The 17,384-nt window shown below is 34.5% G+C and overlaps 1 protein-coding gene across 7 annotated transcripts in view; it reads right to left on the reverse strand.

Annotated features, from left to right (window-relative positions):
* LOC108133719 (scavenger receptor class B member 1) overlaps positions 1-17,384 on the reverse strand; it is a 128,906-nt gene that overhangs the window by 10,199 nt on the left and 101,323 nt on the right. For 3 of the 7 annotated variants that reach the window (XM_070277841.1, XM_070277842.1, XM_043213825.2), the window contains 6 exons: positions 12,951-13,042; positions 11,756-11,916; positions 11,555-11,699; positions 3,360-3,788; positions 3,187-3,304; positions 2,346-2,512 (listed from right to left, as the gene is read on the reverse strand). In XM_070277841.1, the coding sequence (XP_070133942.1) occupies positions 2,346-2,512; positions 3,187-3,304; positions 3,360-3,788; positions 11,555-11,699; positions 11,756-11,916; positions 12,951-13,042 (1,112 nt within the window). Of the gene's footprint in view, positions 1-2,345; positions 2,513-3,186; positions 3,305-3,359; positions 3,789-4,005; positions 4,042-11,554; positions 11,700-11,755; positions 11,917-12,950; positions 13,043-17,384 lie in introns of those variants that run through there. The other 4 variants (XM_070277843.1, XM_043213826.2, XM_017253766.2 and 1 more) reach the window with 4 other exon arrangements.

A 17,384-nucleotide genomic window follows, 5' to 3' on the forward strand; every position in this document is an offset into this window, starting at 1 on the left:
CAAACTTATCGGTCGTTCACCAAAACGAAAATTTTTGTTGCCGACGGCAAAATTTGATAATCAAATTTGAGGTGGGGTCAGGAATTACTCGTTTTAAAAATAATACCAAGCCTAATTGATCTTCTAGAGGTCTTAAAAGAACGACAATAAACCAATAAGTCAACTATTTTTTTTCTTTTGCAAATAAGATCCGATTTAATATAGAAAAAGGCATTTACTTTTCATTTCGGCAAGACAAATTTTTTCGTTTTGGAATTCGAAAAAATCTTGTGAAAGTGAAAATGGGAGCACCAATTTTTTCGTTTTGGTTTTCAAAACGAAAACGAAAACCGGAGCATGCCTGTTTGACTATCTACAATCGAAAAAGAATTAATTACTCTTCGACGTATAATAGGTTTTAAGGTTGGAGTAAGCTGGACTCACTTAATACACCTTTTTAAAAACGAGGATTATTCCAGATATAAGCGAGATATAAATATTTGCATCATCGCAAGAACAAATTTTACTACCTTCAAAAGTAAAATAAACAAAAAAAAAATATGTTGTTAAATGTATTTTCTTCCTTCACTATTTAGATGTTTGGTTTTAAGGAAAGTAAAATGGAAAACTAAAAGTCCTTTCAAGTGACACAAAGTATGGTAGTTTTGGGAACTGGTTCGTCAGCTAAGAGTTTTTGAACTTAAAAGGTTTTTTTTTTTTACACTGCACAGAACAAAAACTGTACAGAACAACAGTTTTTTAAAAAAATGAAAATAAACATCTTTAATTATCTTCGAATTTTAGGAAACATAATAGTTTACCAAAACAAACGAGCTAGACAAATATTTTCATTAGAAAGCCTTATAAATGGTTATGTAGATAGCCAACATCTACTGTCATAATTTAAAAATTCTTAATAGAAGGATTACAAACTTTAGTCGTTTATACCTTAGCCATTGTTACATATGCTTAACATATGCGCAGCATAATCCCCATAAGGTTTTATGTTTATGATCCAAAGAACTTTTATAACATAGCAAACCGTAAGCTGAAACTTGGACCTTTTCCTTCCCCTCTACATCTTCGACATCCTGATCAGGTCGTTGAAAATTTATATTTACAGCTTGCGGATAAGGTTTTCACTTTTATAACTTAGTAAACATGTATCTTTTCCTCCTAGGAAATCAGTTGAAGAACACGGAACACGGATACCCGGAGTTCTTACTATTTGCCCTTAGGTCATTTCACTGAAATGCACAACTTTGCTTCTTTTCGTATCATAGCCGACTACTACTAATAAACTTTTCCCCTTCGAGAATTCTTAGGTCGATGCTGAGTGGGGTTTTCCTACACTGCCTTATTAATAATTATGTAGCAGAAATTCCTAACACTTACATTTAAAAGTTCCTAATAGAAGGACTCGAAACCTTAGGTCTCTTAGTCCCCTTTGCCATTGTAGCTCAACATATGTTCAGCATTATCCTGATGGGGCCTCCTGAAGTACTAAGTACTGATCGGACTGCCTTCGTGCCCATGGTGTGTACCACCTAACTAGCTATTTCTCTTCGTTTAACTTAAAAGCATCAATTCAAAATTTATTATCTGAGCAACACTCTTCATCGTCAACTTCTCCACTTTTATTTTCGGATCTATTCCCCCGAATCGTTATTCGGCAGCGCTCCTCGGTCGGTTGGGCGAGAGGTTGGCTGTATGTATGCTGTGGGACCCGCGCGAAAAAATTTAATACCAGTATCACAGTTTTATAGCTATCTTAGTTTTATAGCTTTTCACGCAGTATATAAGTCGGAACAGCTGGGATCAGCCAACTATATCCGATAGCTGCTGTAGTCGGGTACGGCGTATAATAAATTTCTATTACTATTGTTATTATTATTGTTTATTTTGAATTTGAAGTTTATTGTTAGTGTAAGTTTAAATATTTGAGTAGCGAATTTTCGGTGCGTTACATTTTTGGCCAATTGACCCGACCTTATCAATTTCGTAAGGATCGCCCGACTATATCCCATAGCTGCCATATATCTGAACGAAAATGATCGAAAATGACCCAATTTATTTTGGGCCCGAAATGACCCAATGGTATTTTTGAAGATAGAAGCTTGGGGATTTTTTTTTTAATTTTATATTCTAATAAATTGGTTTTATAATTAAATTCTCATAAGGATCGGCAAAACTCTATCCGATAATGACTATGTTTGTCAAATCTTAGCTGCAATATTTACTTCAGCTTCCTTTCATATTTTATTTAATTGTATTTTTTTTTTCACCTAAAAAATGTCCCTAAACACACTAAACAATATATCACACTCAATAATACCGGTTTCTTAACAAGCGTGCCATTGACATACCGGTTGAATTATAAATTCTGAAGAGTGCATGGCTGGATCAGGATTCATGCCGGTTATGTTTTTTTTTAGTCCGACGTCGCCCCCCATGAAATGAGGGAAACTCAGAGATATTGGAAATCCATAGTAACAATCGGTGACGTCAATTAATCCTACAGGCTGGCAATAACCTGTGAAATTAGAAATTGTAAATAAAATAATTAATACCAATTGCAAATTTAAATAAATTAATTTATACTTGAATCTTATCTCTAAAGCAGCCCATCCACAGGCGAGCTTGTTGTGTCAACATAGACAAAATAGAATGATTTCAATTTCATGCGAGCATTTTGGCGAACCATTCGACGACGAACACTACCATCAACGGGAACAATTTCGGGGAACCCAACATGCTCGCCAACATGATCTCCTGTCGATGGGAACCTTTAGGAAAGTTTAACTCGGCTAGAGTTAATCAGACAGTTACTAGGCAGCTATAGGATAAGGTCGGCCAATCCGACTTATATGTATACTGCGTACAAAGAAAAAAAGGGCATGTGCAGAGTTTCTTTAAAACGGAAAGACTAGTTTGCTTAGAAACAGACATACGGACAAACAGACATGCTAATATCAACTCAGGCGGAAATCCTGATCAAGAATATGTATACTTAATGAGATCGGAGATGACTCCTTCACTGCAATGCACAATATTGAAAAAAATTACGATAGCCTCTGCAGTATAAAAATGAATAACGATTGGTGATAGAACAATGCTGCTCGCTCCTTAAAGTTCAACTAGGTAATCTTATGCGTAAGTTAAAAAACGAAATTGTATTTAAATTAAAAAAAAATTTTAGTGCTTTACCTTTTCTACAGAAGCATTTGTTGGCAGTATTGGTCACTCCATTGTCAAAAGCGTTGTCCTCAAACACATAACTGTAGCCACTTAGCCTGCCAAATGTTTTCTTTTCACCAACTCGGTACTGAGGATCAAGTATATTCATGAACTTTTTTTTTACATACTTTTACCATACGTACCAAGTGGATGGGTCTGCACATGCTTTTCCGAAAAAACTTTACTGTCTCATTGGGCAAAAGAAAACTTTTGAACTTGGTGCCATCAGAAGCGTGTTCAATGTTGCTACAATGCTCATCCTCCCACTGAGGTAACGTTGTTTCTCCTCTGTAAGTTGCATACAATCCAGACTCTGCCGGATTTGACTTTCCCGTATAAAAGGTCTCAAAGTCCGTTGAAAAATCATACATGCGGTCTATAAGTCCCACTTTTTCAAAGGATATCCAGTTAGGTAAAAAGGTGTTGCCCAATGTAGCCAACGCTGACGGGTAACCAAACATGAATTCCTTGGCAGTGGTTTGAACTATGGGTTCCGACTTCGTACTCACAAGTAGAGTTTTTAAAGCCATTCGAACAAAAAACGGATGGTTGGCCGTAAGATGTGATATAGCCTAAAAAAAATTTTTTTTACTTTATACTTTCAAATGGGGTTATAAATATAAATATAAAATATTAATTGTTTGAGAATAACGCTTTGACCATGTGACATGTTTTATAAGATACATACATACATACAAATTAGAGGTCTGCAGGAATACATTTTTATTGGCTGAGCCATAGAATACATAATATAAGGAATAAAGTATACATATTCTTGATCAGGAGTACCTTCTTAGTGGATATGAACATGTCTGTCTGTTTCTATGAGAACTAGTCATTTCACTTTTCAAGCAATCAACTTAAAACTTTGCACGAAATAAGTCGGAACGGCCGGGATCGGTAGACTATATCCTCTAGCTGCCATTTAACTGACTGATCGGAAATGTTATAACTTTAAGCCTAGTACTGAGTTGACGAAAATCCGCTGTCGCACGAGTGACAGCTGTCAAACTCCAAAAGGAAGAAGAAGAAATTTTTGCCTCCTAGATTTTGCCGGTACTCTGCTGACGAAAATTTTTGTTATCGAATTGAATGGCGTTGCCGGATCAAAAAAATAAACAGCTGATTTTGGGGAGTTGAAAGAACTAATTTTATTTATTTCGATAGGTGAAACATGGAGGGAAAATTGATGATACAAAAAAATAGTCGACCCGAAAAATTTTCGGCGCGCGAGGAGAAATTAAAATTAATTAGTGCGGTCAAGACAAAGCCCATAATATGGGATTTGACCCACAAGGGGCACTTTAATGCCATAAAATGGCATTGAAATGATTTGTGATTGATTTTGATTTTGACCCAGTTTTCTATTTCTTAATCAGCTCCTTAGCGGCGAAATACATAAACAAAACACCAACATCAATTGATTTGGATTAATTTTTGCTTATTGGTTTTTTGTTTACAAACAACAGCTGTTCAGTATTACCCTTTTTCTTAATTTTTTTGGTCACACTAGCTCGGTAGCTAAATAAAGTGCGATTTCCCAGCGGATTTTCGACAGCGGATTTTCGTCAACTCAGTGTTTAGTGTTTTTAGAATTAAGGGGGGAAAAAATTTGAAAAAATCGAATATTTTTTTTTTGCTTAAAAAATTGTTCTATGTCTTAAAAATAACATATTAAAAGATGGAGTCCGGCAAAAATGTCAAAGTGTCGCAATTTTCCATTCTGCGGCGATGCCTCACAGGTATATCCCACAGAGCTTAAAGTACTGAGTTGACGAAAATCCGCTGTTGAAATTCTGATAGCGATTTTGCACTTTATTCAACTACCGAGCTAGTGTGACCAAAAAAATGAAGAAATAAGGTAATACTGAACAGCTGTTGTTTGTAAACAAAAAACCAATAAGCAAAAATTAATCCAAAACGATTGGATGTTGGTGTTTTGTTTATGTATTTCGCCGCTAAGGAGCTGATTAAGAAAAAGAAAACTGGGTCAAAATCAAAATCAAAATCAATCACAAATCATTTCAATGCCATTTTATGGAATTAAAATGCCTCTTGTGGGTCAAATCCCATATTATGGGCTTCGCCTTGACCGCAGAAATTAATTTTAATTTGTCCTGGCGCGTCGAAAATTTTTCGGGCCGACTATTTTTTTGTTTGATCAATTGACCCTCCATGTCACACCTATAGAAATAAATTGAAATATTTCTTTTAACTCCCCGAGAGCAGCTGTTTATTTTTTTTGATACGGCAACACGATTAAAATCGATAACAAAAATTTTCGTCAACTCAGTACCCGCAAAATCTACAAATCGCAAAATCTTCTTTCCTTTTTTACACCGTTTTTTATACCCTTGCAGAGGGTATTATAATTTTGCCCAAAAGTGTGCAACGCAGTGAAGGAGACATCTCCGATCCTATAAAGTATATATATTCTTGATCAGGATCACCTCCTGAGTTGATATGAGCATGTCCGTCTGTCCTTCTGTCTGTCTGTCCGTCTGTCTGTCTGTCTGTTTCTACGCGAACTAGTCTCTCAGTTTTAAAGCTAACGACTTGAAACTTTGCACACACCCTTCTTTTCTTTGCACGCAGTATATAAGTCGGAACGACCGGGATCGGTCGACTATATCCTATAGCTGCCATATAACTGATTGATGGGAAATGGTATAACTTTGGTGTTTTTAGAGTTAGAGAGTTCAAATTTGACATGAAAGCTATTTTTACCAAAATAATACGACGTGCCGAATTTCATAAGGATCGGGCGACTATATCCTATAGCTGCCATATAACTGAAGGATCGGAATTGACCCAACTTTTGTGTTTTTAAAGATAGAAAGCTGGAACTTGGTACAGATTCTAGTTTTGGTTTGGTCAGTTCATCTAACCTACCAAATTTCATTAGGATCGGCCATTTATATCCGATGTTTGCGATATATATCCGGTTTTAACTGCAAGGGTATATCAACTTCGGCTCCGACCGAAGTTAGCTTTCCTTTCTTGTTTTATATGGAGTTTGACAGCTGTCACTCGTTGGACAGCGGATTTTCGTCAACTCAGTACTATGCTTAAAACTTTAAACGCGTTTTTCTCGAATCCGTTTTTTTTGAGACGGCCGGAACCATAACTCAAACAACTCTTAACCTATCGATCTGAGATTTTGACAGTATATTTAAAATACCTTTTTCTATCGACGTAGGACTTTTTTTTTATATTTATTTTATATATTATTTATAATTTTATCAACAATTTTGTGACGTTTTTTTTTTGTGAAAAGGTTAACTTTTTTTTTTAATCACTCACCATTTTGCTAGCTATAGCTGTCGATAGCTTTTGATGTATAGAAACAAACCAAACTTGATTTTTTGTTCTAGATCAAAAATTAAGGACGTTAGCTGTCCGGCCATGGACCCCCTTCAACAACATAGGGCCTACGAATAAAGGCTGCAGACCCGCCATTTTGTTTTAGATTTATTAAAAAAAAAATTTATTTGTACTTTAAATATAATATAGTAAAACCTTCTTTACAAATTTTTGATTGTCTTTTTCATTTGCCCAAAAAAAAATTTCAGAACATCCGCAGTTTTTTTTCCCCTGTTACTCAGATGTCCCCCCTTAAAGCAAAATAATACGACATACCAAATTTCAGCCATAAAGCATAGTACTGAGTTGACGAAAATCCGCTGTCCAACGAGTGACAGCTGTCAAACTCCATATAAAAAAAACGGTGTAAAGAAGAAGAAGAAATTTTTGCCTTCTAAATTTTGCGGGTACTGAGTTGACGAAAATTTTTGTTATCGATTTTAATGGTGTTGCCGGATCAAAAAAAATAAACAGCTGCTCTCGGGGTGTTAAAATAAATATTTCAATTTATTTTTAAAGGTGTGACATGGAGGGTCAGGACAAATTAAAATTAATTTCTGCGGTCAAGACGAAGCCCATAATATGGAATTTGACCCACAAGGGGCATTTTAATGCCATAAAATGGCATTGAAATGATTTGTGATTGATTTTATTTTGATTTTGACCCAGTTTTTTTTTTCTTAATCAGCTTTTTAGCGGCGAAATACATAAACAAAACACCAACATCCAATCGTTTTGAATTCATTTTTGTTTATTGTTTACAAACAACAGCTGTTCAGTATTACCTTATTTCTTCATTGTTTTGGTCACACTACCTCGGCAGCCGAATAAAGTTCAAAATCGCTATCAGAATTTCAACAGCGGATTTTCGTCAACTCAATACTATGCTTAAGGATCGGCTGACTGTTAGCTATATAAGCTGTCATATAACTGAACAATCGGCCCAACAATGACACAACTTTCTATTTTTAAAAGATAAAAAGTTGGAACTTCGTACAGATTCTATTTTTGGTCAGTTGATCCGACCTACAAAATTTTATAACTGGTATTTGGTAAAACTACTAATTTTTGTAGATAGAAGCTTTGGACTTTTTTAAATTGTGTATTTATAAAATTGGTTTTATAATATAATTCTGATGACGATTTATATCCGATCACAGCTATGAGGGTATATAAACTTCGGCCCCGCTCGAAATTAGCTTTTCTTTCTTGTTTCGAGAAAATATATATTTTCATCACATACCCACAGATGGAAATTTAATCATGGTGCTTTCTTTTATTGGATTGGCATGCATGCCTCTAAGATATTAAGCTATCGTGTGAGACTGGGACTGAAAAATGTTCCTGTTGTTCCTGGGAATGCGTAGAAAGCTATGCCGAGTCGGATCAAATATCGAATAGGCATAACTTTGAACTTTGAGTAGTGGTCGGCCGGCAGAATTGGTTGGCCTACTCTGCTTAGGTATTATTTACATGAGTCTTAGTCCTGCAGGGAAATTACAGTATAAATAATTTTGTTATCCGAGTAAAAAAAATTTTAAAAAATGTACTAATTATTCCCGAAAAAAATATAAAACGAAAGTTATTACATGATGCGTAGACATACGTATAACGCAATATAAAAAGCACAATTAAAAAATGCATATACATTTTTAAAATTATTCACGATGACAGCTATATTATTCAAGCATTCATAAATTAAGTAATAAACGGCCTCTAGACTATTATTAAGGTCGCGTTTTCCGTTAATAACAGTACATGAACTGCTGACATTTTATATGGAAAAGATTTTCTGATTCGATCCAACGGTGTTGTTATCGTTAAACAACAGATTACGTGTTATTTGCTCTAAATATGTACGCAAAACTTTCTTGTTTTTCTTATTAAATATTTTAAAACAGACTTTTACATACAAAAAACCTGATCTTTTAGCTTTTGCCCCGGTTGCCGTGGACGTGCAAGGGAAACCCCGTTGCAGGGGGCTATTGATCTTGATATTCCTGATTAGGATCACCTCCCATGCCCTTCTATGCCCTAGGAGAAATTTCCTATGCCCTCGGTTTAGGGCCGTGCCGACCACTGATCTACAGCCTAGGCGCCATTTGGTTTTGAAAAGTTCTATTTTGAAATTAGAACAACATTCTAATTTAACTCCTCCATCAACCCAAACCAAAAATTAGTCAAAAACCATTTAAGGGGTTACGCCACCCTGACCGCGTGGAAACGGGACGGTTTTTCAGGAATTTCTTGTGACTAAACTAGTTGAGATAGGATTTTTCCACTTTTATTTCTATTCAATACAACTATTAAGCTTTATAAATTCCAAAAAAAAAAACTTGTTTTCTATGCAAAATGGCGGAGATATGAACATCGGCGATCATCGGTTTTTCCGGAGTGCTCCTTGATGGTGGGCATGATTCACGTTTCAATTTTTATCTCAATCAAGTAAACAAAATTTTTTTTTAAAAAGTGATAAATTTGGAACAGAGTGACGTAGCCGTTTAAGAAAAAAAAAATTACGCAAATGAGAGCACTTCAAAAATTGACTCAATTTTTTGGGCAAAAAATTTCGTACTAAAAAAATTTCTATCCATTGGATCGAAAAAATCCTACGTCACTCTGGGGAAAATCTATGAAAAAGATGTGTTTCAATTTTAAAGTCAATCGGTTGAACAGTTTTTGAGTTATCATGCCCACCGTCTTGAAAAAAGTGGTTTCGAGAAAAACGCAAAAGAAGAAAAAGAAGTGTCTTAGGTGCCCTCCTGCCGTGCCGACTTCAAGTAAACATAACTTCCATAATTATCAAGATATTGTCTTCGGGGACGTCTTAAAATACGCGTAAGAATATAGTCTTTTAAATTAAGTAAAAAAAAATTTGAAATTTTTTGAAAATTTCAGGGTGGCGTAACCCCTTAAGGGGTTATATACAGTTGTACCACGCAAAAATATGGATTTTTATCGATTTTTTTTTGACACCATAGAAAATATTTATGAAAAATGTTTTACCGACGTGGTTTAGTACATGTTTCTTGGGTACTTAATTAAATTTTTTCATAAAAAAATATTACATAACAAAAATGTTATAGCCGGATTCCCGAATCGTCTTTTTTCGATGGTGTCTTGCGGTGGACATGATTTCTCGAAAACGGTTCATCCGAAATCCAAAATTCAAAAAAAGTTTAGTTAGTATATTGTATTGTCTAGTCCGTGAACGAGGGATTTTTAAAAATTTTGATTTAAAAAAAAATGGCGACGTTTTTAACAAAAAATGTACTTTTTCAACGTATAAGATTTTCGTTTTTTGTGCTTTAAAAAAGGAGTTTTCAAAAAAATTGAAAATCCCTCGTTCACGGACTAGCTAATATCATAATAAATAAGTGGTCAAAATTTGGTGTTGATCGGATTAGTAGTTTTTTAGTAATCGTGTCCACCGCAAAGGTAATTTCCCAAAAAAAAGATTCTGAGATAATCGCGTTTAAAGTTTAAAGTTTTTTCAAGTTTTATATGCAGATAGTGCTCTAGAAATAGCTACAGCTTCGGTTCTAATGCTCCGATCGTTATGAATTTTAGTGAGAGTTTTCCCAATAGAATATACTTAAAGAATATGCAATAAAAAAAAAAAATCGATTTTTTCATATATCACAACTGTATATAACCCCTTAAGAAATTAGACATTAAGACATTTAGGAAATTGTAGAAATTCTAATTCTCAAATATCTCAAATCGTTAAAAAAAATGTTGGTCTAGTTTTGCCATCCGTTTGTGGGTTTGTTTCTTTTACAGAACAATCTCAAAAAATTGAGCATTATTATTACACAAACATCTTTTGTTCTATAAAGTTTATGACACTTTACAATTACCGTTATAAATTAAATAAAATCCTTCTAAATTCACAAAAATTCAAAAAACTTCAAACATAAGATACTAAAACATAGCACATCTGAATTGTGTGTTTGGAGTTTTGGGATCCTCTCTGTGCGAGTTTTTTAAAACAGAAGGCCATTTGAAACATTGAAAATTAATTTATTGAAATTCATAAAATAAAATTGAAAAATTGATAAAATTGAAATTCAATAGTGAAATCAAAGCCAAAGCGCCTTATTTAGTTTTAAAAATAAAGAAAAATGTATTGAATATTAAATTGAAATTACATTTTACTTTAGTACAAATAAATTAGACTAGAGTGGAAAGCTGTAAAATGAATGTATAATTATTTACCATAAATATACCTTATGATTTCGTTATTTGACTTTCAAAAAAAGTGTTAGTTTTTTATGTCTCCAAATTATTTCCTTTTATGTCTGCATTCCCAAAATTATTCTAAAAAAAACTTCATATTTTAGTATTTAAAAAAAAATAGTGGACATGTATTTATTTCAATAAGGTTTCGAGGCTATCTACTACAGTAAAATAAATCAAATTGTTGGAGTCCATTTGGGAAAAAGGTGTCGACGGGTATTCAAGAGTAGAATGTGATTAAAGAAAAAGATTTTTTTTTGGGAGCTCTAATGTATTTACTAGTCCCAAATTAGTGAATCCAAACTTGTTAGTTAATTTTCACCCAAGTTTCCCCCAAACCAAACGACTTTTGAAAAATGTTTGCATAAAAGTGGTCTGATTAAAACAGTACACTTTAGAACGCACACAGAAAGTTGTTAATGTGTCGATTACATATCGCACTCTAAGGCATGCTGTTCGTCCCCTCGTGGACTACATCCACAGTGAAATAAGGTAAAGTTATATGAACCTTATTTTAATTTTAGTATGAAACCAATTTTATTTTTTACGAAATTTCACTTATATGGAAACTTAAAGATAAAGTCAAACGATCGCTCATATGATCCCGATCCCGATATGGCGAGGAAAGTGGAAATATTTTCCGACGAAACAGACGGACGTTTTGCATTGCAAACTTTTGATCAAAATATGTTTTATAAACTTTAAAAATTAAATATAAGCTAACAATATTACTCACCAGCATAGCAATATTAAGCATTACAACCGGATCGTCTTCACGTCGTCCTTCAGATAAGTGCTGTTGCCAGACTAATGGATGACTAGGTGTGCTAGACATTGTATCATTCTCATTGAATACTACATTTTCATGAGTCATTATTTCTCTATAAATATTTTTTCTTTAGCGGGAAATTAACATAGTATAATAACATGGACATACTTATACACATAAGGGCCTACTTGTTCTACTTTTAGCTGTTCGCGACCCGCCAGAAAGTCTGCGGCGTTTGTTACATTAAATAGATAAATCTTTATATACAAATCAACAGGTGGTTGTGCCCAAAGGTTGAAAATTTCTCCCCCTTCATCCATTATTAACTTCTGCAAAGGGCATAGAAAATATTTTTTAAGAAGTTTTATAAACTAATATTGCAAATTTTTTAAGATTGAAGACCATTTTTAAATGGTAAAGCCTCTTAATTAGGTTTAGAACACCAAGCTTACTTTATATGTGAACTTAAATTTAAACTAGAAATAAAAGCTAACTTTAAGCGGAGTCGCAGTTGATATACACATGCTGTTCAGATGGGATGTATATCGTAAATATCGGATTTAGTTGGCTGATCCTTATGAAGTTGGGTCGTCATGATCAGTTGGCCAAAAAAATAATCTGTAGAAAGTTCCAACTTTTTTTCTTCAAAAACACATTTGCATTGGTCATTTCCGATCGTTCAAGTATATGAAAGCTATACGATATAGTCGGGGACTGTTCCGACTTATATACTGTGTGCAAAGTGTCAAGTCTATAGATTTATAACTGACTACTAGGAAGTCCCAACGTTTTATATAAAAATACATTTGGGTCAGTTCCGATCGTTTCCGGCAGTTATAGCATATAGTCGGCCGGTCCCTTTAAAATTTGGTAGGTCGGATCAATTGGTGAAAAATAATGAAAGGGAAAAATAGCAAGGGTAAACCAAGATGTTTAGTCTTAAGTCTAATTTTAATGTAGATAAATTTGTATACCCTTGCAGTGAGTATTATAATTTTGGTCAATAGTGTTCAATGCATTGAAGGAGACATCTCCGACCCTATAAGGTATATATATCAGGATCTTGATCAGTTGATATCGGGATACCATCGCCATCACCTCCTAAGTCGATATCGGGATACCATTGGAAATAACACATTTTTGGTATTTTTGAAAATAGAAGCTTGGCTTGTATTTTGTTTTTTAGGAAATTGGTTTTATATTGAAATTCTCGTTAGGATGGGCCACTATATCTGATGTTTGCGATATTGCAAGGGTATATTAACTTCGACTTCGACCAAAATTATATTTCCGTTCTTGTTTTTATTATTATTTTTATCTATGTTTATGTAACTAATAATATAAGAATTATAAAAAATATTACCCATTTAAATATTAAATCATAGGGCTGAAATACTTTTACCAGCACCGCGGTTGTTATGGCCAAAAACCCGACTGCTAGCAGTAAAAATGTACCTAGAAATAGAAATTTTTGAACAAGCATTGAACACGATTGTATATACAAATTCTGAAGATAGAGTTTCAAGGGATCGGACCCATGGAAATATGAGACAAACAGCATGGTTTAAAACCGATCCCCTGCAGCCTAACTCAAATACATACATAAGTGGTGCGCTTATCGCACTTGAAAAAGGGTCGCATAGCAAGTCAGCTTGCGTTGATCAGTAGTTTTAAATATAATAGATTTAAGTAGTTTTAAATATAATAGATTTAAGATTTTCATGTATATTTCTTATAAGAGAATTGTACAAAATAAAAACAGTTTCAAACCGGAACTTATTAGAGTAAGTCCTTTATTTGGGGCTTCTCCTAACATTTGGTCCTTCGAGACATCTTGACTTTCCCCCCCTGTGATAAGAGACTCAGGTTTTAAACTGGCACCTAAGTGGCTGTAGAAAAATAAAAATTCTCAGCCCAGGGTAGCTAAAGAAATAAGGCTACGATCTAGGTAAAAAAGAGCCCAGTTTAAAAATCGTAGTCCTCTGTTGTTTCCCCCCAAGAGGTAAGGAACACAGAGAATAAAATTATAAATGCCAATGAGCATAAAGAAATAGTGTGTTTTTGTTTCGGAACAACTCGGAAATAAAAAACTATATAAAAATATCTGAGGCCCTACATTGGAAAAGTTAAAAAAAAAGTTATATAAAGTGTATAAATTTTGTACGTAGTGATTGTGGACAACATAAGAAAAAAAATATAAATGAAACAAAACCCCAAAATTAAACCAAACAATATCCACAGAAGGTAAAAAAAAAAACCATCCACAAAAATTAAATAAAAAAACATCCACAAAAAACATACAAAAACAATAGCAACAGCAGCGGCATCGAGAAAGGCATCAACAGCGAAGGCAACCCCACATCAAGATCACCAGCAGCCAACCACAGCGACAACATCAGCAGGAGCAGCAACGGCAGCGACAACATCAGGCAGGAGCAGCAACCGCAGCGACAACAACATCAGCAGCAGCAAAAATTAGAACTTATAGTCCTCTGCAAGTTAGTTTTAAAACTTAAATTTAAATTAAAAAAAAAAATGTGTCAAATAAGGATAAAATTAAGGGGTTATATACCTTCTTTGTCGAAGAAAAAGAGGAAAGTTTGGATTTTTTTTTTAGGTATGTAGCAATTATTTAATTACACGGATGATTTAATTTTTTGATAGTACACTTTATTAACAATGTTTGTCCGAAATTTCGTGGAAAAATATTAAATAGTTTTTAAGGGGTGGCTGTTTCCCTTAGGGGCTTTTTTTTTTAGAGCCTTGCGGTGACAGTTCCTCAGGTCAAACAGGTCAACTAAGACCATAAAAGTAAAAAAATTTCATTAGTTTAGTGTAATTCCTTGTGCTTGAACGATCGGTTTTAAAATTTTTTGTTTTTTTATGCATACGGGAACGTTTAATGCTAAAAATGAACTTTTTGGTCTCTAGAAATTTCACTAAAAAATTCATTTCGGCGAAAAAAAAGTTTGTGCGTGAAAAGTCGATCGTTCAAGCACAGAAGAATTTCATTATGAACATTTAAAAAAAAATTTGAAGTAAATCGGTTCAGTAGTTTTCCGCCAATTCATGTCACCGCAAAGTAATTTTTTTTTTAAAAACACCATTTCGAGATATTCGCGTTTAAAGTTTCAAGTTCAGTTCAAGGCGGCGACAAGGCGCGCGGTTAGGAGCGCTGTAACTTTTGTTCTACTGCTCCAATCTCTATGAAAATGTTCTCAAGGAGTTGTTCTTAAAGATAAAACAATAAAAAAATTTTCGATTTTTTAAAAATAAAAAAGGTATATAACCCCTAAAATGTCAAATTAAAAAGGAAAAATGAAACCTTCCCAAAAGGAATCAAAAATTTAAAAATGTGTTTTCTCAACAAAATAGAAACAGTGTTCGATCTGATAGATATTGAAGGGCTCAATAATAAATATACCAGAAAAATCGAGCTAATGGATGCTAAAATCCAAGAAAAAATAGTTGTATCCGCCACTGATAGCCATCCTTATAAAATTTGGTATGTCGTATCATATGTCTCATCACATTTGCCAAAAATAAAATCCATATAAAATCCCAACTTTATAACTTTAAACACCAAAGCTATGAGATTTCCGATCAATCGGAAAATTTATATGGCAGCTATAAAATATAGTCGACCCATCCCGGCCGCTCCGACTTCTATACTGCGTGCAAAAGAAAGAAGGGTATGGGCAAAGTTTCAAGTCGATAACTTTAAAACTGAGAGACTAGACCAGTTGTCATGCTCATATTATCTCAGAAGGTTATCCTGATCAAGAATGTAGATACTTTATAGGGTCGGAGATGTCTCCTTCACTGCGTTGCACACTTTTGACAAAAATTATAATACCCTATGAAAGGGTATAATTAAACCAATATGTTGGATTAAAAAATTGTGTAAAAGTCCCACTATTCTACCTTCAAAGATACCAACGTTGGGTAATTTTCCATCGTTCTAGGATAAGTTAGTTTCAAGTTATAGGATAAGTCGGCCGACCACATTCCAGCATACACAGGGTGACAATAAATAACCCGGACAAACTTTGAAGCAATCTTTTATGATGCAGCTCTTAAATAAATGGATTTATCGACAGCTTGTACTTTCCCATCAATTTGATATTTGTTTTGGGATGTTTAACAATCGTTGTGCAATTTTAAAACTGTATCAACAAAAAAATCGCCAATGCGACATTGTTCGTTTGCTTTGCATACCAAACAGTCTCTGACGCTATCCGGCGATTTAATGAGCTTGGCCATGAAGGTGACCGTCCCGGACGAGGCAGACCATGCACCGCTACCACTTCCAGAATTCGCCAGATCGTGAAAAAGCGGATCACTCGAAATTGCAGAGTCTCGGTCTGAAAAATAGCCCGTGAAATCGGAGTGAATCGAGAAAGTGTTCGGTTGATTGCAAAAAATTAACTTAATCTCAAGCTCTACAAGCTCCAAAAAGTGCATCTTCTTACGGATGACAATAAGCGCGTGAGACTCCAAAGATGCCGTCAGCTAAAGCGTCGGGCCGCAGGTCAAAATGGGAGCCTATTCTTTCCACGGACGAGAAGATATTCACCATCCAACAGGCGCGCAATCACCAAAATGACAGAAGCTGGTCTGTTAAAGCTCCAGGTACCTCTGCAATAATCGAGAGCCGTCAATGTGAGCAGCCTTAAATGGTTTGGGGAAGAATATGCGCCACCGGCAAAACACCCCTTGTTTTCATCGATCAAGGGGTCAAAATCAATCAGGAAGTGTACCTCCATTGCAATATTTTGGAAACTGTTGTGCTTCCTTGGGCCCATCAGCACTTCGGTGATACGGAGTGGACGTTTCAAAAGGATTCAGCGCCAGCACATAGAGCCAAATTGACTCAGGACTGGTGCAAAGCCAATTTTCCGGACTTTATCGCATCCAGTGAATGACCACCATACTCGCCAGATATTAATCCGATGGACTACAGTGTGTGGTCTATTTTGGAGTCCAGGGCATGTGCTAAACGCCACATAAGTTTGGAGGCGTTGAAGCAATCATTGCTCCGAGAATGGGATCGATTATCGGAAGAAGACGCAGCCCAAGGAAGCCACTTCGAAACAGGCTGAATATATGTTAACACAATACCTATCTAATAGTTGTGCATCTGCATTTTTTCTCAAAACAGTTCCTTAAAAAGATATGATCAAAAATGTTTGTCCGGGTTATTTATACTGCGTGATAGAAGCAGACAAACAGACGGACAAAAGGATATAATACCCTCTGAAAATTACACTTTCATTTTTACTCATGACCACGTAAAGTATTTTATTATCAATAATAATAAATATAATAAAATAATAAATACAATAAAATAAATATTTTTTTTTCAAAAAAGCTAAAGTTATCGAAAAAAAATCATAAATGTATATAAAATTGTCGCTATTATTAAAATTTAATACAAAAACAGCTAATGTTTTTAAAACTAGTGTCGAAGTTTGTCACAGAGACTTTTTAAAAAGAGCATTGTGCTTATGCTTCCGAAAACCAAAGACGCAGCCGAAGCAAACGAATTACTTATTGGGCTATAGGTATATTGAGTAAACAGGTATATCTAACGTTGCGTCGTCTCAAAGGCAGTCTCCAAATCTAAATACTAACAAAATATTATTAAAAAAAACAATTTTTGTTATTGACAACAGTTAATTGTTTTTAGTTCAAAAACTAGGTGCACTAAAAAATAAACAACTGCTCACTTTTGAAAAGCGCATCTCCATTATATGCATTATTGATAAAAGACGTAAATTTTCGCGATAGATTTTTC

The sequence above is a fragment of the Drosophila bipectinata genome, chromosome 2L, assembly GCF_030179905.1.
Source record: "Drosophila bipectinata strain 14024-0381.07 chromosome 2L, DbipHiC1v2, whole genome shotgun sequence".
In the NCBI taxonomy this organism is placed as follows: Eukaryota; Metazoa; Arthropoda; class Insecta; order Diptera; family Drosophilidae; genus Drosophila; species Drosophila bipectinata.